At 40.1% G+C, this 23,393-nt stretch overlaps 1 protein-coding gene across 1 annotated transcript in view; it reads right to left on the minus strand.

Annotated features, from left to right (window-relative positions):
• Window positions 1–936: 936 nt before the first annotated feature.
• The window catches only part of cnih3 (cornichon family AMPA receptor auxiliary protein 3), a 111,023-nt gene continuing 88,566 nt past the window's right edge, over window positions 937–23,393 (minus strand). Inside the window, 3 exon segments of the mRNA XM_037751755.1 lie at window positions 937–5,652; window positions 16,490–16,545; window positions 17,738–17,881. Coding sequence (XP_037607683.1) covers window positions 16,518–16,545; window positions 17,738–17,881 — 172 coding nt within the window. The 3' untranslated portion in view covers window positions 937–5,652; window positions 16,490–16,517.

Genomic DNA, 23,393 nt, shown 5'->3' on the forward strand with positions numbered 1-23,393 from the left:
TGTACCTTTATTTGGGATGTTAATGACCGTACTCATCTTAAAAGACAAGGGGCCCTATTTTCATGAAGCATGGTGCGGCTGGAATTTGTGTTACTAATAATCAAGGAGTACAGTGCAAATGGGCATTAAGGATTTGTACTTATGTACCCAACCTGCTTACACCAGGCCCAGATTGCACAGCAGCAGGTGCACCCGTTGTGTTATTTTTAGGATTTCACCAAGTAACGTGCAGATATATATCCTCTTTGAAAAGCTAAAAACTCTGTAAGGATTTTAAAGGTCCCATATTGTGAAAAGTGAGATTTTCACATCTTTTAAATTATAAAGTAGGTTTAAATGCTTTAGAAATACTGTTAAACTATCAAAACGCTCAATATACGGAGAAATATACACAGCCCGTATTCAGAAATTGAGCGTTTGAAACAAGCCGTTAGGATTTCTGTCCATTTGTGATGTCACAAATATACAATATTTAGAACATTACACGTAAACATTCTAAATATGTCCCAGTTTATTTCCTGTTGCAGTGTATGTGAATGACATCAGCTGACAGGAACTAAACATGGACCCAAGCTGTTGCCCAGCACCGCAATTCCGTTGCAATTCCATTGAAATGCACTAAAACGGAGCGTTTCAGACAGAGGGTAAATACAGGTATATTCAGACAGGCAGACAGTATGAGGAAGATAAAGTTTTTTTTTAACATTACAGCATGCAAACATGTTCTTGTAGAAACATAAAAATACAAGTATGAACCTGAAAATGAGCACGATATGGGACCTTTAAGTTAATATACATTAGCAGTCAAATCCACCCCCACGTTCTTCCTCCTACGTTCCCTTTAGTTATGCGTCTCCTGCACAAGGAACATATTATTACACAATGGAAAAAGTATGATAAGTGGAATTGCACATCTACAAATATAATCACCAAGTCTTTGATTTTAAAATACTTTATTTCATAAACAATATCTAAATTCAACTCGGTCGGTCACATACACAGTAAGGATATAAAATGCTTGAATTAGAATACGAGAAAAACAACAAGAATTGGGCATTCCTATCTGCTCCTTGAGTAAGCAGCTTACGCAGTGAGCTCATTGCGCGAAGATGATGGTGAAGATCTATCTAAAGAGTGGCCTAGTGGTTATAGAAAACTGTGCTACACATGGAAGATGAAGGTTCGAGCTCCTGCCCTGCTGAAGTGTTTCTGAGCAAAAACACTGAATGCGTTCCAGCTGCAGGGATGATTATCTGAAGCTGAGCTTGTCTTTTGACTTCTGACCTGTATGTGGAAGGGATCGACTTTCTTTCTGGGAATCATCATACAGTAGTACCTCAATGTTGTCAGACTGCTCAGACATCTCATATATCAGCCCGTTATCACTCCCAAGTCGTTGAATACCGCAGCATGGTCGGTGGCCCTACGTGTCAAACTATGACATTCTACGTGGCCGTGGTTATGGCAGGAGTAAAGGAGGAAGTCGTGGTGGATTTTAGGGTAAAAAAAACAAAGGTCTTTCACTCAGGAGACTGACGTTCATGTCCTGCGTGAAACCAAAAGTCAACATTGTTACGTAACTTAAGTAACTTAAGTTATGTAGCCTTACATAGCTTGCGTAACGTTTTATAACTCACTACCTACTTAAAGCTACTACGAGGAACTTAGTTTCTGTGTTGCTTTTGGCGGTCCCTCTGGACAAAACCAGTAGTGTTTCTGAGCACCAGAATCCCTTTACCTTCACTTTAATGCAGCAGGGACAGTCTGCCCAGCACAGTCCTGGTTCTGGTTCTACCGTGCCTCCCTTGCCTCCAGCGGGCCCAGCAATATGTTCTGGGCCTCCCCACACGCCAGTCACCAGGTGTCATCCGGTGACACCAGGAGCGGCGAGGCAAAGCTCTGCTCCTGGCCGGAGGAGGAGCCTATGCTGCCGGGCGCGGAGCTCTCCATCTCCTGCTGCATCTCCAACTGCAAAGTCGGAGGCAGCGTCGAAGCCGGATCTGGGTCTGTCCACGGCGGGCTGGTCGCTGTCGGAAGCCCCGCTGGAGTCTGAGCTGAAGGAGTTTCTGGTGAACCTGCATGATTTTGCCGGATTTCACACGGAATCTGACCCGTTGGCACTGATGACAAGCTTTAAGAATAACTCAATAGAAATTGACAATCTTCTTGCTGATGGTCTTGTTTACTTATGCAGGTCATATTCAATCATTTAAAATTTCCTCATAGTAACTTTAACTATGTATCATCCATCCATCCATTTTCTACCGCTTATCCAGGGCCGGGTCGCGGGGGCTGCAGGCCAAGCAGGGAATTCCAGAGGTCCGTCTCCCCAGCAACATTTTCCAGCTCTTCCTGGGGGACCCTGAGGTGTTCCCAGGCCAGACAAGATATATATTCTCTCCAGGGTGTTTTGGGTTTATCTCGGGGCCTCTTACCAGTTGAACATGCCCGGAAAACCTCCAAAGGGAGGCATCCAGGAGGCATCCTTATCAAATGCCCGAACCACCTCTGCTGGCCCCTTTCAACACAAAGGAGCAGTGGCTCTACTCCGAGCTCCCTCCGGATGTCTGAACTCCTCACTTGTATCCACGATCTCATTCTACTCAGCTCATGACCACAGGTAAGGGGTTCGGGAGCTTTGCCTTCTGGTTCAGCTCCCTCTTCACCACAACGGTCCAGTACAGCGACCCCATAACTGCGTACGCCGCACTGAACCGCCTGTCCATCTTCCGCTCCATTTTACCCTCACTCGTGAACAAGCCCCCAAGATACTTGAACTCCCTCGCTTGGGGCAGTGACTCACTCCCAACCCGGAAGGCGCAATCCACCATTTTCTGGCAGAGAACGATGGCCTCAGACTTGGAGGTACTGACTCTCATCCCGATCGCTTGACACTTGGCTACAAATCGCCCTAGTCACGGTCTGATGAAGCCAACAGAACCACATCATCTGCAAAGAGCAGAGGTGCAATTCTGAGGTCCCCAAATCGAACACTCTCCTCCCCCCGGCTACCTGATTACGTAACAAACATACTTATTTTAACCCAAACCAAGATCTTTTCCCAAACCTAACCAAGTTGTTTCCTGTGGACACGGAAGTTTATTTTGGAAAGAAGTGTATGCATGTAACAAGAGGATATTAAAGTGTGTAAAACTGGCACTAGTGTGCCATGTAGATCGCCATAATTTGAAGTGTAGGGCCACGGACCAAGCTGTCGTACTTGACGAGTTGCGAGTGAAAACGGGCTGCATACAGTATATCACTCCCATCATCTGCTACAGTTGCTTTTATTCAAATCACAGAGAAAGACAGATCAATGCTCGGCACCTTTCCCATCTTCTGCTTTATTCACTACTCATGCCGTCTTATCACGGTGTGGTTACATTGGAAAATAATACTTTGTTTAAGGTAGAGCATGGAGACAAGTCATCGTTATTTCACAAATAGACATAAATAAATCAATTTCAATACTGAAAAGACAACATTTTGGTCCATGGTGTAAATCGAGCTAGAAAAGATTCACATTGTCTCCCCCATCTTCAAACAGGGCTGGGTAGTTCTTTACATGTTGGAAGACCTTCACCTGTGTGACTAGACTATCATAAATTATCTCTAATATTATAGCCAAATATTGCAAATATTGTGCAAGATCAAATACACTATTTGTGCAAAGAATGTGTGCTCCTCTACTATAAAAGCTTGGACAGGTGTCAGTTTTTAGTTGGAGTTTTAGAAAAGTTTCCCACAATAGAACGACACTAGGACAACACTAAGAAGGCATTTGCTGTATAGACCCTTTTTGTGTCGACGTCATGATTACGTCACGGTGTTAGCTAGAGGCAAAAAAAAGGAAATACTGGAGGCTAACACTAGCAGTGGGCTAAAGTTACACATCGAAAATGTCATCTTGCTGTGTTGTTCGGCGCCAGAATCAAGATATCACATACATTTGAGATGACAAACTGTGATTCGAGGCTCTAGCGAGCTACAACATCGGCAAAACGTTTCAGGGTTGGAGAGTAAATGTTGCTAATATGTAGCCTACTGCTAACTTCACCCATGAGCCATTGGCTGCGGTAGCAGAAGGCTAAACTATTAGCAACTCCATCTTTGAAACGGTTTGCCAATATTGTACAACTCTTTTTTTGATGACTTTACTGAAGGATAGTTAACCATAGGCATCCAAAGATTTATACGCACTCAATTTATCTTTACAGCGCTGCCGTGGCCACCAGCCCGCTGGTCGGACGGCTGGCTGCTTAGCTAACTTAGTTTGCTAATTCTGCCATGAAACACAGAAAGAAAGTGAGCCGGACAAAGTTGTCACTCATCTGGCGATAGCACTGTGCTTTCCTACGATGTGACAAGAGTGTGTGGATGAAGCACTCATTTTACTCATTTGGCGACTGGCTAGTTAGCTAGCTACCTTGCTAATTCCACCATGCTACAGAAAATGAGCCCAACAGCGGACATCGCTGGGTCACAGTCCCTCTGTCTCACTCCTCGCTGCAAGGAGACTACTTCACCGGGAGGAGGGCAGGCGTTAGCTAGCTAGCTTGTTAGTCTCCAAACTAGCTTACTAGACAGTTACGAAGACAATCTAGCTAACGTTAGCCAGTGTAGGGGTCGGCTAATCTGCTCCCATTAGTTAATGTTAACTTTCTCAACTTATACTTGTCATCCTGAAGAGTGAGTGACAGAACATATTGAGATAAACTAGTATTTTCTTCAGCCATTGTTAAAAAACAAGCCAACAATACTTGCTAGCCAGCGTTAACTAACATGTTCAGAGAATTCTTCTGCCTCCACTTAAAGCTCCGCCCACAAAATACGTCATCATGTTTACTAACAGAAAAGGGGTCTATAGAATACCTTTTTGCTGTAGATCATAATTCAATTAGAAAATGCCTTTAGTTAAAGAATACACCAAAATGCACACGTCACAAAAGCCATTCACGTAATGTTAGAAAGAAAAACCCACAGGCCATGGACTGTATGTGCCATCCGGGGAGGGGAGGGTGAGGTGGGTTATATCGAGAACTGGCAGAGCGTTCTCTTTTCTGTACAGTGTTACCCGTCCGTCCACTCGTTCCATCTATCCCTCGTTTTCGGACTCACCGGTGAAGCTACGGGTCGGCGAGGCGTCGAGGAGGAATGACTGAGGGTTCGGTGAGCTGTGCTGGGGCTGGACAGTGCTTCACCATGCTGTGCCTGAGACAAACTGTGCAAACGCTACTGTGCTCTTCGTCCCTCTGGGCTACCGGCGCTGCTACTGTACAGTAAGTACGGTAGGTATACCACTTCAGAGGAGGCTGTGGATGTGTGTTTGTGTGTGTGTGTGTGTTTGTGTGTGTGTGGTACAAACGTTGGCCAGGCAGTGATTAACTCGGGTCTCGCTACGACCAGTCAAACTGTAAACAGGAACTTTTAGTCTTCAGTTTTTTATATACAGACGAAGCAGAAAAAGAAGCCTCATCCAGTTCATTGTTTGGCTTCACAGCAAAAAAAAAGTTTTTCTTTCTCTTCTTTGCTTTTAAATTTCCTGTTTTGTAATTCTAGACCGAGACTGTGGCAGTCTGTGTATCCAGTTTTTTCTTTTTCTCCAGTTGCTGATAAATCAGTTGTTATGAGGTAACCAAGGAGTAGATCATACTGAAACACAAGAAGAAGAAGAAGAAGAAGAAGAAACAGGAAATGGAATGTGAGTTCTCTGATTGGACGGGCAAGGCACAAAGGTAACAAAATCAACAATTCAAATAATCTAATGGCCTGCTTGAAGCATTCACATGAAGCATTCCAGCACCGTATGTGTTCAAACATTTCATTGATCCATAGTTAGTATTCCTGCTGATTCATCTCAATACTGCTGTCTCAACTGCTTACAGATTTAATGGGAAGTGTCCTTGGAAGTTAGAGGCTCAGAAGTGGTTTGTATTTATCTTAGTTGCTGATGTCAAACTTTTATATGTGACGTCCCCTTTGAAGCTTTTCTGTCGTGATCTGCATTATTCAGAGTAATGCTGCTTCTCCATCAAGATCAGGCCTACATTAAAACAACACGGGGTTTCTGCTGCATTTTTGGGGGGTATAAAGTACCAGTGAGATAATGAAATACAGTCCAGGAAGTCCAATTTGAGTAATATATTCAGGAATTTAAAGTAGGGCTGTCAATTGATTATAATTGTTTAATCGCAAATTGATCGTACATTTTTGTATCTGTTCAAAATGTACCTTAAAGGGAGATTTGAGAAGTACTTAACATCATCAGCATAGAAGTGGGCATTTTTTATTTATTATTGGAAATCAATTAACAACACAAAACAATGACAAATATTGTAAAGGAGAGACTCGTGGGTACCCATAGAACCCATTTTCATTCACATATCTGGAGGTCAGAGGTCATGGGACCCCTGTGAGTTTTTCCTTGTCAAAATTTAGCACAGGTTTGGAGTGTTATTTAGCCTCCTTTGCAACAAGCTAGTATGACATGGTTGGTACCGATGGATTCCATCACTTTTGTAGTTTCATATGATACCAGTATGTTCACTGTAGCTTTAAAACTGAGCCAGCTACAACCTCCGAAAGATTGATTGGGATTAACGCATTTAATAATGCGTTAAAGAAATTAGCGGCATTGTAACGAATTTGAATTGGCACGTTACTATCGCGTTAACTTTGACAGCCCTAGTTTAAAGCTGATTTCTATTTGAATTTTACACTAAACATTTTTAAGTTTTTACCATGACATAAAAATATAAAAAAACAACAATCCTTCCTGGCATGATTGTTCTGTTTTTTTTTAATTTTTATTATTATTTCTGAAAAACTGCCGCTGTGGAAAAGTTGAATGCAAAAGAAAAATCAAAAGCTGATGAGCATCATGTAATGCAATGAGCATGTACGAAACAAGCTGCAAAGCACATAAAAGTGATTTCACCATTTATTTTTTTTTCTTTTAGTAAACCATTGACAAAGAGGAGTGTCTGCCCCAATGCGCTCAACAAACTATATCGTTTTTTTCAATCAGTGATCTGTGATGTTTACCTGAAAAAAAAAAAAAAGAGAATAATAAATGATTGCATGAAACAACAACCCAACAGCAAAAAATCACAGATTGGGGATTCAACACTTGTCTCGCTGTGCTGCGACTTGACAAGAACAGATCAGCACCTCTACGCTGACAGTAACTAATGATTCCAAACGCTTGTATTCATCCCTGAGGCCTTTCGGAGCCCCTAACACCTCCGTTAATCTCTGCTGGTGAGAAAGACTGCAGTTTCACTCTGTTGACTCACATGTATCCGTGGACGGAGAGAGAGAGAGAGACAGCTAGAGGATATATATGTGAGGGGAGAGACAGACAGACAGATCAAGAGTCAGAGGCTGCTTCCTCCTCGGAGACGTGACCTCCTCCAATTAAAACCCTCTGAGAACCGGCTTCATCATTAGTAGATGGACGTGTAGCTCTTTAAATTACAGCTCCTTCACTTTCACAGCCTAATTAGACATTAACTAAACATAATGTATGCTAAAATATGACTTGTTATATGAGATAGTGCAGCAAAGAGGAATACTGACACTTGGGGAAGAAATATAATGCTGTTTAATTCGCTAAATATTCATGATTATTTTTTTTTTACTCTTTTGCACATGATGATATTTTCACTTTTTAAAATTAGTAGTGGCAATTAGGTTTTTCAAAATTAAATGACAATATTCCTTTTCAAAAGCCTGATGTAATATTTTCATATTCATTCGTAGACCAGTGGCTAGGAGAACAATAATGGAATGGATGTTAGGTTGGATGGGTCCAACAAACACAGGACTACCAGGAGACCAAATCAACACTGAGTTATTTTAACTCACTGTTGTTACTAGGACTGTCAATTGCTTAAAAAAGTTAATTAGTAGTAGTATTAGCTTAAAATAGTTATTAGTTAAAGGCAGGGTTGACGATGTTCTCCAGTCTACACTATTTGTTATATTGGTTGAAATGGTCTTTACACCCCAACAGCGATCCATTACTTATGAACTCTGAAAAAGGACCGGAAAAGAGCCGTCGTCCGTGGCTGCTGTAATCCTGTAAAAAAGTCTACCAATCACTGCCTCGCGGTCCGCTTAGAAAGAACCAATCAGATGCCTCCCTGCTCGTACTCTACCCCTTGGCCGTTACTTGTCATGTGGTAGCGTTGTTGAGTTGAGGTCCTTGTCAATTATATATACCCTTATCAACATGCTAGTGGGCAAATATGCTTGCTTTATGCAAATGTATATATATATAAATATTTATTATTGGAAATCAATTAGCAACATGAAACAATGACAGATATTGTCCAGAAACCCTCACAGGTACTGCATTTAGCATAAAAAATATGCTCAAATCATAACATGGCAAACTGCGTGTGTGTCAGTGTGCTGACTTGACTATGACTTGCCCCAAACTGCATGTGATTATCATAATGTGGGCATATCTGTAAAGGGGAGACTCGTGGGTACCCATAGAACCCATTTTCAGGTCAAGGGGACCCATTTGAAAATGGCCATGCCAGTTTTTCCTCGCCAAAATTTCACGCAGGTTTGGAGCGTTATTTAGTCTCCTTTGCGACACTTAACATGGTTGGTACCAATGGATTCCTGAGGTTTTTGCTAGTTTCATATGATACCAGTACCTTCACTCTATCTTTAAATCTGAGTTGCTACAACCTAAAAATCTTGGTGTTAAAACAAATTGCATTAACGTGTTATTATCTCGTTAACTTTGACAGCCTTAGTTGTTACGTAACTTACGTATGTAACTAACACCACTTATGTAACAAACGTAGCCCACGTAATTTACGTAGCAAACATACTTATTTTAACCCAAACTGTGATCTTTTCCTAAACCTAACCAAATAGTTTTGCTGTGCAAAGTAAACCTAAAAACTAAGGAAACCTACGTTAGAAGTTTATTTTGAAAAGATGCTATGTATGCAGCAAACGGAAACTTTTGGACATGCCCAAAAAACTGACACTATAAGGGTACCTAGAGCGCCATAGTTTGAAACGTAGGACTACTGACCAAGCTGCGGTATTTGACGATGAATGTGAACGTGAGAAAGTGTTGAAATTATTGCTATATGAAGGTTTAACTGAGTTATTCCAACCACTAAGATTGATCGCCCCCGATTGTCTTGCCAGAAAAGACCCGCCACTCCATTGGTCCTGACTGAACTACAAAAACACACGGCCCACTCTAATCATACAGGGGTGTTATACAGTGTCTGTTTGCAAGTTTATTACCTCATTAATGTTAATTAGCTACATGTGATATAACCTACCGCCGGAGATGTTTGTTCTTTTAATCAGCCCATGTGACGGACTCACAACATGGTCATCATAAAAAGAGTGACTTGCAAATTTCTTTTGTTACTGTAATAATGTTTTTTTTTTTCAGACAATCTAGAAGCATTTTCCCTACCAACCTAGAAATGCCAACAGCGGCGCACATTTCCAATCTAATCTGGTCCATTGGCAAACACTTACACTTCATTGAACATTGTGATACAAGCGAAAACAATGCACAAACACATTTGCTTCTGCTCGAACGAAAAACTGCATTGTGTTTCCATGATGACCACATATTGGTCCGCAGTACAGTAAGCTGTACCGAGAACACAATATTCCTTACTCCTTCCTAGCTCACCCCTAATGCATAGGAATAATGTTAGAAATTATGTTTCATGATGTTTATTTTTATGTTACCCTAAATGTCATAATTCCCTGTCTGTACATTTTTATAGCAAGCTCTTTCCCTTTAGTGGCAGATGCTGCTTATTTCATGTCCCATTAGCCTTCAACATCTGTCTGGTTAATGAGCCGAGGTTGACCTTGTGTATATGTGTGTGAGCAAACAGAAAAAGGCCATATTTTCATGCCCGGGAAGATGGGAAGGGACAACAAGTACAATAAAAAAAGGTTAGACCTGTAAATGTACAGCAGGATAGCACACAGGTAGCAGCATGCTAAGGACTGTCATTTTAGATTATAGGGGTTAGACAGGAAACCTGTATGCAACTTGCAAGGGAAAAGTACTCGTTACTGGAGTGCATCGCATTTACAGCATCCCCTGTGACGGAAACGGCAAGTTCAGGCGGAGTAAGGTGAGAGGTTAGAGGGTAAAGGTCATTAATCCATTAGTCAGGCAGGGCTTCATTATCACCCAGTTATCAGTGGAGCTACAGCTCAGGAGGGTGAGACAGCACGGAGTAGAATAGAAACTGTACAGACCTGGGCAGGGAGGTTTCCTTCTAGTATTTATATTGAAACAAAATATGAAACATTGTGCACTGATTTCTTAATCTTGATTTATTGGAGGAATTGAATTTATTAATCTAAGTACACAAAATGTGTCAAACAGGTGAAACCTTAGACTGTATATATAAAGACGCAAAGTCCCGCACCTTCTGGTGGACCACCAGTGGACATTATTTCGGAAGTAATATGAACGGTAGTCAACGGCGAGAGACAAATATTTTTTTGGACCCGTTTGAATTGCGCCATGAATCACACATATAAAAAAGAATTTTGCAATCCACAAAGTCGCAGTTTGTTGTAGAACCATTGAAATATAAGACTGTCAAAATACATAATTAGAAAGACGACACACCCAAAAGTTGCGTAGTGACGTCTCCTTCGCTGAAGCTACGATGCCTGTGTGTTTCGTTCTGGGATGTACTCCCTCCAGCAACAGGTCTTGGTCGTTCTTTCTCTTCCCGGCTGACAAAATGATTTCAATTCAAACGGAATCAAAAAAATATTTTTTTCTCGCCGTTGACTACCGATTATATTTTTTCCGAAATAAGGTCCCATGGTGGTCCACCGGAAGGGGAGGCACTTTGCCTCTCTATAAAGATGGACAAAATGACAGCTCCCCAAAAGTGAAGCCAAAACAACGTCGCCCCCTGGTGGCTGGCTGCAGTATAGGACACTATAACTCTTGTTTTGTTTGTTATTATTTTGTATCTGTTTTTATTTATTATATGTTCGAAATAAAGTCTTTCATTCATTCATTCATAAACCCCGCTCCCCTCCATGTTAGCAGATGGGACATGGGCCAAACTAAAAAGTCAAAGTAGACGTCAAATAAATTTTCCCCCAATAATGTTTTCTGTCATTTTAAGTACTTCGTATTACTCTGATGTTTGTTCGAGTGTTAATTTTTCTGATAAGTTTGGTTTTAATTCGTTATTTGATGCTATAAAAGGGGGGTGTGGTGTCATGATTGACAGCTGCTTTGGCTCGGGAAATGTACGAGAGAGGAGATGTAACTTTATCTTTCCGTAACATGATTGTCTGTTTCAAACAAAGACTGTATATAAAAACATTAGGGCTGTCAAAGTTAACACGATAATAACACGTTATCGCAAATTCGTTTTTAACGCGGCTAATTTCTTTCAGCCTTAACGCAACTTGCGATTTTTAGGTTGTAGCGGTTAAAGCTAGAGTGAAGATACTGGTATCATATGAAATTAGAAAAAACCTAAGGAATCCATTGGTATCAACCATGTCATACTAGCTTGTTGCGAAGGAGGCTAAACTGGCATGGCCACGCCCACTTTATGATAATCACATGCAGTTTGGGGGCAAGTCATAGTCAAGTCAGCACACTGACACACTGACAGCTGTTGTTGAGTTTGCCATGTTTTGATTTGAATATATTTTTTATGCTAAATGCAGTACCTGTGAGGGTTTCTGGACAATATGTGTCATTGTTTAGTGTTGTTAATTGATTTCCATTAATAAATATATCCATACATTTGCATAAAGCAGCATATTTGCCCACTCCCATGTTGATAAGAATATTAAATACTTGACAAATCTCCCTTTAAGGTACATTTTGAACAGATACAAATGTGTGTTTAATTTGCGATTAACCACCGTTTTATATTTTAATCGATTGACAGCCCTAAAAAATATGTATGCAGTTTGTGCCTGTGTGTGTGTTTGTGTATTTATGTTGGTATTTGCCAAATATTTTGGCTTCATTTTTGTACATCGGGAGGAAGTGGAGACTTGTCGTCCATCTTCATATACAGTCTAATGGGTGAAACCACATGAAAAAATTGTTTTAGCCCAGGTCTGCACGATGTCCTTTGAGCCAGTGCTTCTGTCCTCCTCATGTGCCCAGATTGACAAAATCAAGAGTTATAGAGTAATTCCAGCGGATCATCTGCACCAGATAAGCTCCACTGAGCAACCGAAAAGGATTTTAAATCACCCGTCACCCAGATGTGGAGGTGAGCGCTCGGGTGAAGCTGCGTGTTCACCTGTGTGTCTGTGAGGGCATGCACAATTTCATTATGTGCATACATGGGATTTGTGCCTGTGTGTATGTACAGTAATGTTGGTGTGTGCAGTGAGATTCATTGTGAGGGTGTGAAGGAGCTTGAGGTCACAGATGCAGGCGAGTGGAGTGTGTTTGGACTTAGGGAGCCGTGAAGAAGGGTCAGTGTGGCAAGGCAAGAAAAAAAGAAACAAGCAGGTTTCCAGTCCACTTCACTTCCAATTCAACCAGTTCACTACATCCACCCACTGTATATATCCACTATTTAATATTGGCTCACTGTTTATACTGACCATTAGCATCTATAAAAAATGAGTTGTTCCTTTCAGCCATTGCATGTCATTAGAACAGCCCCGTCTCTGAAAAATGACGTTCCTATACAACAAAACATGCATTGTGAATTACTAAACCTAATAAAGTAGTTTTATTGCGTTCTTTTTGTTTCAATTTTATAGTAATTTTAAGCCAAACCATGATTTTTTTTTACTAAACCTAACAAAGTAGTTTTTCTTACATTTGTTTTGTTTAAATTCTGTAGTAATTTTAAATCAAAGAATGATTTTTTTTTGTTTTTACTAAACCTAACAAAGTAGTTTTGTTGCGTTTTTGTTTTGTTTCAGTTTCGTAATTATTTTAAGCCAAACCATGATGTTTTTTTTTACTAAGCCTAACAAAGTAGTTTTATTGCATTCCTTTTGTTTCAATTTCATAGTTATTTTAAGTCAAACCTTGATGTTTCTTTTACTAAACCTAACAAAGAAGTTTTGTTTTGCGTTTTTGTTTGCGACCGTAGAAAATATGTTTCCCTCAAAACGTAATTGAGAATGCATTTAGTTTTATTGGAAATCGATAATTTTTTTGTAGGAGACAGGGTTGCATTAGAATGACCCGGTTAAGCCCATAGACACTGATTGTAACTTATATAAGTTAAATCACCAATGTAAATGCTGACATCTGGTTGTATGGCAACATCTCTAGAGGCCCCTTTAGGAATAGAATAGAAAATATATAAACCAAATATACTATAATAATTTATGGTTTATTAAAAAAAAGAGAGACATTTATTCTAAAGCTATCAAACTTCTTTGGCTTGACCCAATAAACCAGCTGATGGCCAGTAAGCCTTTGTATAAACAAACCAATATTATTAAGTGATGTAAAAAATCACATGGTTAATATCTTGAAAGTGTTTACAAAATCTAAATAAGAATTTCAAGAAAACCACCCTTGTGAACTTGATGGAACTGAAAGTGAATGGACCCTTCTCCCTGCTTCGTAGAGAAGTGCCTCGCTGCTGCTGTCGCCAGTGGTCTCTAACACAGCATGAGCTAGAGATGGAGAGTGAAATGGAGAAGCAAGATGGTATAAGTTAAAGATGAATTATGGCTTACAACCACAGACACCCACCACCACATTTTAACAGTTTGTTAAAGCCCCTGGATGGAGAGTTTAAAAATACATTAAAAAAACCCATCTGAAATGCAAAAGGCTCAGATATTTTTGAGTTCGTAGTTTTGTAGAAAACCACCTTTAAATTCGCGTCAAAAGTTTCATGTTCGTTGAACCTAAAACACAGGTGACTGGACTTCATCTACTCATTGATGTAGGCACTGGTATGAAAATGGATGAGATACATATGAGCATAAAACATTAGCTCTTTTTCTTTTTTCCCCCTCTACCACTATACCATGCCAGGAGGAAGTCTAAAGTATTTGTAATATCTAACAGAGATTTTAAAGATTATTACTGCTGTCTGTCAGTGGGGAAACAAACATAGTTTGAGAAAGCCGACTTTTTAATCCTGACAACCTTGTTCATGGTGACATTAATAGCAAATTTGTTCCCATATACAGATGACGATCAACTGTGGTGGCCATATGTAAGACCATTAGGGTCTAATTTTCTTGGAGTTACTATAAGGAACTTTCATTTTGTGGTCAAAAGCGGTAGTGTTTCCATGAGCACCGCTGCCTCGTGTCGCAAAGTCGCAGAAAATAAAATTCTCGAAAGAAAAATCTCCTCCTGCTTCCTTTTAACTGGTTAACATACAACTCACTGCAAACATGTAAAAAATAGGCTCTTCTGTTCTAAATCAGTTCATCTACTTTTGTGGGGAATCGAATCGAATGCCTAGTGAAAGGCATTAAAAATAACTTGTTCGCCCGTTCACAGAAAAAGGCGTATAAGTGCCACAATAATGCGCAAGGCGTTTAGAGTTCAATAAGTACGCCTTTCTTGATTTCTGCGTGTCACTTTTTTACGCCATGTATTCTGTACAGACTGCAACGTAAACGCATCCGCATATAAATGCTACAATAACAGCTAGTAACGAAGTATAAAAAGCGAGAAAGACCACTTATGGTGGGCGAGTGGGGAGGTGGATGGGTCGAACAAACTCCGTTTGACTGGCGTTTTGTTTTGTAAGTTACGCTGTTACGTTACTATTGTCACATGACGTTTGCCATGTGTTTTATTGACGTTTGTGACGTGTTTTTTTTATAGTTGTGTTACGTTGTTTCCGTACGTGTTTTACTTAATTTAATTACTAATTTTTAAGCCCAAATATGATGTTTTCCCTTACCCTAACCCTAAGTAGTTTTCTTGCCTAAACCTAACTACGGACGTTTTGCGTGGCTTACAAATGACACGCAAAAAGCGGCATACAAATGACGAGGCTAAAATGCGTACTCATGACATGCGGAATGTCCGTGTAATGTTGTGGTATTTATATGCCTTCCAGTGAGACGGGTTGGAATAACTATATTATATAGAAATAGCCAATCTTCTCACTGATGGTTTCGTTTACTTATGTAGCTCATGTAGAGGCATCAGTATTAAATTGAAAGTGTTTCATAACCAGTTAAAAACTCCTTGTAGTAACTTTAAAAACATCTTTTTTTATGATAATATCAGTATCATAATGTTTTTTTAGCTGTAAGAACAAGGTGCTTTTGCCAAGGGAATGAGGTGAGGTATATTGCAATTTTCATTAAAAAAACTATTTTCTTTTAACAATTTACATCATCTTAAAATAATATCTTGATAAATTGAAGCATTAACAAAAAGCAGCACCTCATCTCACTGACATGTTGATTCATGGTTAGGTTAACTGTATGCTACTTTTTAATAAAACCAAACAAATAAACGAAAAAATAGTACTGTGTGTTATAGAATAAGAACAACGCTCGCCACATTGCTCATGTTGTTGCTTTTCTACCTGTGTGGTATTGCTGTGATAAACATATTAACATCACTATTGACAAAGTACCTCCTGCTTCAAAAGACATTTAAACAGCACATCATTTCTCAAGGATGGGACCGGCTGACAATGTGTCAAATGTTTACTCACAGCATTGTTATACATACACAAGAACAACTCCATGTTAAAGTTGCAATCCTTTTTGTGTAATGGACTACTTTGTCATCAAAAATCCTCCTCTGTGGTAATGTGGCCGCTAAAAGCTACAATCTGTAACCGAAATCTCAAGATTTAAAGCTAAAATCCATATAGTCTCAACAGTCGTTCATGGCACATTAATAGCAAATTTGACCCGTGTACAGATCAAGATCAACTGTGGTGGCCATATGTAAGACCATTAGGGTCAAATTTTCTTAAAGTTACTATGAGGAACTTTCATTTTGTGTTGTGTGTGTTGTGTGACCCCTGAGGACAAAAGCAGAAGCGTTTTTATGAGCGCAACCATGTTGTTTTGTAAATATCTGCAGCTGCCAGACTACCTTTAGAAAACCTCTAATTTTACTGGAGCAGTCTTCCACGCTCAGTCCTGGTTCAGGTTCCCCTGTGCCTCCCTACCCTCCGGCGGGTTCAGCAATACGGCCTTGGCCTCCAGCAGTTCTGCTCTTTACCGGAAGAGGAGTCACTGCTGCCAAGCCAGGGCTCTCCGCTTCCCGCCGGAGCTCCTACTGAAGGTCGAAGGCGTCCTGTAAATCATTTTGTCTGATGTCATGGAAATCAGATCCGATGATAAGCATTAAGAATAACTATATACCTTTTCGGTGATGGTATCGTTTGCTTATGTAGTTCATATAGAGGCATCAGTATTACATTGCGACTGTTTAAAAGTTCCTTGTAGTAACTTTAAGAAAAAATGCTATTCTGTCTCAATATATTACCAAAGAATAAAAGGTAAAAAAAAAGGATTGTACCTTTAAGTGTTTCCATTGATAAGACCTATTAGAGGGATATATCCAGGTTCCAAACACTGCAGCACCCACATGACACATGGAACAGGAATCCGGAGTGATTAATAACAGCATTATTAGACAGGGACAGGGACATTGTGTGTTATTATTATCATGTAACAGCAGAACAGCTTAGTAAAAACATTAGTTAGGCAAATCATAAAACATTGCAATACAATGAACATTTTAACCAATGTGTAGCAGTTTTATCCCTACCGCTATCCACCTAAACATTCTGGTAGTGCTTGTCAATGAAGTAAAGAATCAAATTCTCTCAACATCACATGCATTAGCAGTAGTGGGCCTAAGTAGTAAACCTAACCTGACCTAGATCTACAGTATGTGAACGAACTTGCATGTGATTGCCAGAGAAATGGTTACTTTATTCAGTGATTTGCACTCACATTGCTTCATCAGAACTGAGAAGGCAAACGAAGTTAAACAACCATGTGATAGAAATAGGGTTGGAAACAAGCACATGATGTGAGTGGTCATTGTTAAAAAGGCCTTGTTTTACATTTTCACCATTTCCCTTCAAATACTGGTTTAAGTGATATATTTAGTTATCAAGTTATGTTTTCACCGGCGTTGGTTTGTTTGTTTGTCCCTTAGCAGGATTACTCCAAAAGTCCTTAATGGATTTGAATGAAATTTTTTTAGAGGGGTGGGGTGTGGCACAATGAACAATCCATTGGATTCTGGAATATTTTTAATGATTCTGATCAGCCAGAACATAAAGACCTCTGGGTATAACACATGCGCAATGTGACTGATGACGCGTTTATGGGGGGGAACAACTGTAGATTCGGTATTTTTTCACATTAAACTCGGTGAAATTACAGTTGAGTTCGACCTAAGCACACTTGGTGATTCTTGGAAAGAGTAACAACGACGGTTTAGGTGAGTTTTATTTTGTTTCTGTCCAGCTTAAATGAAGTGTTTTACGATGCTCTGCTACGTACAGCTGATCTCAACATAAACGAAAATACACGCTGATGATGGCGCAAGCTGAACGGAGACAGGGTGGAACGGGGGGGGGGTTCAATCGTACTCGGGCACATTGGTGGAGGTCTGCACTCTCCGAGTGCTATTCTAGTTTTAAGTAGCTTCAGTTTGATTTCGTAGTTTTTAATTTGGCTGTTCTAATCAGATTAATGTAATCTCTTTACATGTTATATAATTATTGTCCCGCAACGCCTGCCATATGCTCACCAGTAGAGATAGTAGAAGAAGGAGAGGACGAAGAAGGACAGCTTGCACCAGGCCTCCTTTAGGCAGAACTTGAGCGTGTCGCCGTTCATCACGGATGCTGGGTCGTAGAGCAGCTCCTTCGTGTCCGTTGGGGAATGGAAGTACCTACCACAGAGGGCAAAGACCACATCGCGGGTAGTTGACCCGTTCCAGACCCCGAGGGGGGGGGGGGGGACCAAGGTAGGCGGGGGAGATGATGGGAGGAAATGGGGAAGGAGATAGCATGGAAAAAGATGGTATGATGAGTTAGGGGGAACACCATCATGCAGAAGACGTGGGTGAAAAAGTAGTTGAATATGTTTGTGGATTCCTGAACAGTTGTTCAAGCGTAGTTTAGCAACCGTAACTAGGCAAGGCAGGCCAGTCAAGATTTGGATTTCTCCATATTCTGAAGCGAAGGAAAGGAATGGATTAAACCTTGTCTTTATCTGCCCAAACGTTGGCCGCAAGTGTTAGCATGCTAACTAGCTTAAAAGAAACGAGCTGTGTTGTATTTTGATTAGAGCTGTACCTAATGTTTTTTTTACATTCAAAGCTTCTATTGAGGTTTTTCGGATGAAGCTTCGAATGTCATGTTTCATGACATCAGCTTAAAAAAAAAGCCAAACAAACAGACTCGAACAAAATTAACTTTCTTTAATGAATATAACTTGTCAGTTTTGTTTGATTGCTGCGAGACTGCCCCGTTAATACAGGTGCGTCCTTTGTGTGCAGCAAGTGGGAGAGCAAACAGTTTTTGAAAGCAGTGAAAATGGTTTTTGAAAGGCTAAGTGCCAAAAAATATGGATTGAAGCAGTATATTTTGTTAGATAAAAACGTGTTAATTTTGGAAATAATTACATGTATCTTTTTTCAATAAATATTGACTGTCGGACCTTACAATGCTCTGGAGATATTGGAAATGTTTGGGTCAAACGAGTCTGAAATAATCCTACGAAAGCCACAGTGCATAATACACAGATACATTCTTGGTCGGCTTGTCGGGTTCGTCAAGCACGCTTCGAACTCATGGTGTGAGCGGTACTTGGTCGAAATTGGAGCTGGATGGAGCGGGGATAAGGTGAAACTACAACTTTTTTTTTAAATCCTGTAGCTCGCGTTCGCCCACTCCGCTCACATGCTCTGGTTGAGTTATTTTAAATTACGTAGGTTAACACCTAACATTAGATTGTTTCTGTTGTGCCGACACATAATTTTACGTGATAAAATATATATATATAGATAAAAAAAAAATACCAATCCAATCTTATAATTTTCTCAACATACTGTAATATTCAAGCTAGCTTCGGCTGCTCTTATTTCCTAGCTCCATCTGTGACACCAGAGCTCCTTTTCGTATAGCCTACCGCGATTCGGTCACTATCTTACACAAACCAAAGGGGAAAAAGTCAAGAGGCTAGTTTTTTACCTGTTATCCAGCAGCAGTTTAAAGGTATTTTGTTATTTCACAGATGTCTGCCTGGAATGTTAAAAATGTTTTCCTGGGAAGGGACCAAAGTTAAATGCAATATTCCCACAGACTGCCACTGCCACAGCCTGTTATAGCTTGACACAGTGAAGAAAAAGTGTGACGCTGTGGAAATGTTGAATTGAAACTTTGATTTTTTTTATCATCACGGGCAAACTGTAGACATCTGTACTATCACAAAAGTAACTCTGGATAACAGGGAAAATTATTGGTTAGATTTTTCCCCCAAGGTTTGCGTAGGAAACACTTACACTGACTGAATCACAGAGTAACGTGCTGAGGTCACACATGGGCCTCATTATTTCCATACCTTCAACATGCATCATCAACTGGTGAGGATGCTGAGTTCTTGGCAGCGACATGTAGCTTTAGCCTCAGATTTTTAGCACGATACTGTAAGAATATCCCGATGAAGAGCGATTGGTTTGACTTATTTTGTGGTGCAAAACGTTAAAGTTAACAAATATTTTGAGTGCATATTCAAATATATTTTCACCCAGGTCAGTTATGTGGTTCTTAATGTATCAGGGCTGGGGTTTATTCTAAGTTTCTAAATCCAGTCAGCTCAGTAAATGAATTACAACGCCAACTGCTGTGCATAAAAATTGAGTGAAACAATGATTTTCAATAGATCTTTATGAATCTTCAATGAAACATTTTCTCCTGTTTCAAATTGCAACCATTTATCACCTGCTGACTGATTTAAAACCTGAAGAGAAAATCCCCTGTATAATAGAATTTGCATGTGTTATTGCTATGCTTTTAGCATAATCAATATTTGTAAACACAAACAGCTCTCTCTTAAAGCTGTGTAAAAATGAAGATGTGTAATGCCACCGAAAGAGAAAACCTGGCAGTGATTAATAGCAGAGTGGGTTTGGGGAATTGCAGGATGTTTCCTGGAGCTTATACATCCCAGCGAGACTTATTTCAGCGGGGCTGTTAAAATTATGAAACGAAAAAATATGTCATACAGAAAATGAGTACTCAAGGAAAGTCACCATGAGAAAACATGGAGAGGGAATTGCAACTGCTGCCTGTTGCTTTGAGAGAGAGCTGTTCATGTACTGATACATGATTGCCTCATTCATTTTTATAGGGGGGAAATTTTCCTTTAATGGACCCCAGAGCTAACACAAATGAAAAAGATTCTGTAACAATGGATAATTGTATATTAATGTAACAGACCAGTTGCATTAAGATAGTTGGCTTCTGGTTTCCGTCATTTAGTCCACAGAACCCACCACAGAGAATATCACTCATTTAAACATTAAAATTATATTTTGCACGGTATGTTAGGTAAAGCAGTCCAACCAGGAAGCTTCCATCATTATGCATGTGGTCTGTACGGTCATAACAATGGCTAACAGATGGTTTATGCATGGCGATACTGTATGTTAATTCATGTACATTGTTTATTTTTCACAACGATGAAATGGTCATACATTTGGTTGTGATAAATGAATTGCAATGTGCATTCACTAATTCACATTTCCGTTGGGTCAATTAGATGACTCATGCATGTATGAAATCTTCAACAATGCACTTGGAAATGAATCTTGATGTATTCTGAGTGTGACAGAAGGGGTTTTGTAATGAGTCGCTGAATATAATTCCCATATATTTCTACAACAGATGCATGCACAAATGACTGATGGTGAGGTTAACAAGGTTAGCTAATAGTAACTACAACATACAATTAGCTAATACAATGTCATTAACAATAAAAAAGAACTATTGACACCATTTGTTTCACAGTTCCCCTGAGCAAATGTAACAGACAATACAAGAAGACATTTTTTATTTTATGAACACTTCTTGCTTAAAGTCATAGACATATAGAGATGTTCAGCATGGACAAAACTTCCAGAGAATGATAATCAAAACACACCCACACACCCACACACACACACACACGTAGCTATCTTCTGGGCAACATCATTGACATAATGCATTGTCTAGCCCCTTACCCTAAAATTAACCATCACAAATAAATGCCTAAACCCAACCCTTACACTAACCTAAACGTAATTCTGACCTAAACCTTCACACAGGCCTTTGAAGAAGTGAGGCCCTGGCCAAAATGTCCTCACTCTGTTGGTTAAAACTTGGCTTGGTCCTCACAATGTAGCAAGAACAAGAACACACACACACACACACACACACACAAATACAGACCTTGAAAATGATTCAGCTGGCAACCAAAGCATTTTAAGAAACTACAGCACTACATGGATAGCCTAACTTGGAATATCCCTCCAAGCACCCACACACAACATATCGAGAGCTTTTAGTCCGGCAAAATCATATTCTTTTAATAAACAAGGAAATGTCCTCCATGAATGGACCAGTCAGTTACATTATTGCAGACGTTACGTACTTTAGGCCAAATTAAGGTTTCTTTACTGAGAGAAAACACTGAGAGAGAAAGCCTGGCAGATAGTCTGTCTGAATGTTGCTCTGTCACACTTTGAGCCACTTTAAACTCAGGTAGTGACTATTTCTCCTCATGTCTGAGGGTCAGTGGAGACGTCAGGGGTTGGCCTGTACACCAAAGGGACAGTTGATACAGGCCTCGAAAGGACCCAAACTTGATTACTTAAAGAATAGGTTCATATTTATTCAAGTCTGTTCTATTTGACAGGGTCTTAAAGGGGCCGGGGCTGATCTGGTGCAGCGCAACCCACAACGATCATGGTTCACAATCACAGTTTTTGGAGGGGTGTGGTCCGGGATGTTGGCATTCCCTTTTAACACCCATTCTTTCAACAATCCTTGAAGAACGGTTCCTTCCAAAAAATGGTTCTTTGGATGAAAATGGTTCTTAATGGAACCCTTAGTCTGACAAAGAAACCCTTGAAAAACCCTTTCTTCAAAAAAAAAGGTTCTTGGTAGAAACTCAGCCCCTTTAGGAAGAACCCGTTTGGAACCCTTATAGTGGACCGGATAACATCCATTTTTCAATCAAATCGTGCAAATAGTGATACAGGCACCACATTTGGCATGATGATTGCCGAGGGGTCACTAAGCAAATATAAACGATTGGCCACTTGAAAATCCAAGATAGCGGCCATTTTTCAAGATGGCCGCCAAATTGACCTGCTGATAATGATTTATCTTATAGAAATTAATCTACTTGACCGATTTGAGTGATCTTGGTATCAAATTATATGTTTTCTGGCATTCTGGATCTAATTTTGATAGTTTTAACAATTTTTAACTGCAATATGGCGGCCATTTTTCAAGTTGGCTGTCAAATTTACTCGCGGAGAATGTTTTTGCAGCGTGAGAATCCACAGTTCCAGTCCTAGCACCTGGTGTTGGATATGGAGCTTGTCATATTCCTGCTTATCCGGTCTTTCAGGGAAGGAAACTTTGGACTACTGATCCCTTACTCGACCAAGTAGATGAATTTCTATGAGAGAAACCATTATCGGCAGATCAATTCAAATCTTGGATTTTCAAGTGGCCAATCGTTCATATTTGCTAAGCGTCCCCTCGGGAATCATCATGCCATTTGGTGCTTGTATCACTATTTGCATGATTTTTCCACTATCCACTCCACAGTTATTTCTAAGAGTGTACATAGCACTAGAGTAAATAAACAAAACTCCAAAAGCCATCTTGACTTAACCTTGAGAGAGTCCTTAAATTATTGGTTTCCCAGGCAACAAGACATCCTTTATGACAAGTTTATACTGAAAATTTCTCAAGTTTTGCTGCCAGCAATGTTGTCAATCTTGCCTCTTAAAGCACCCCTTTCAGCAACATCTGTAAAATCTGCAGACCATCATATGGACATGTGGACTCACGAGCAAGAAACTGCGCACACATTCACACACATATACACATACACACATACACACATCCATACATGTCGGTGTGATCACATACTATCCATGAACTCCGCGTTTGAATAACTCACAATCTCTCACTCTCCTCTGAATCACCTTGTCAATATTAGAGCTCTCTCCTATCACTCACTCTCGCTCTCACCGTCCTGCCTCCTGCCACTTCCTCCTTCATTTTCCACCCTCCTCCATCTCTGTCTGTCTTACCCTCTCTCTCTCTCTTCTTTTCCTTGTCTTCTCATCTCTCAGCTGCGCAGAAAAGCAGCATCTATAGCCAGTGGGCATCTGGCACAGTCTC

This window comes from Sebastes umbrosus, chromosome 18, assembly GCF_015220745.1.
Source record: "Sebastes umbrosus isolate fSebUmb1 chromosome 18, fSebUmb1.pri, whole genome shotgun sequence".
Classification (NCBI taxonomy): domain Eukaryota; kingdom Metazoa; phylum Chordata; class Actinopteri; order Perciformes; family Sebastidae; genus Sebastes; species Sebastes umbrosus.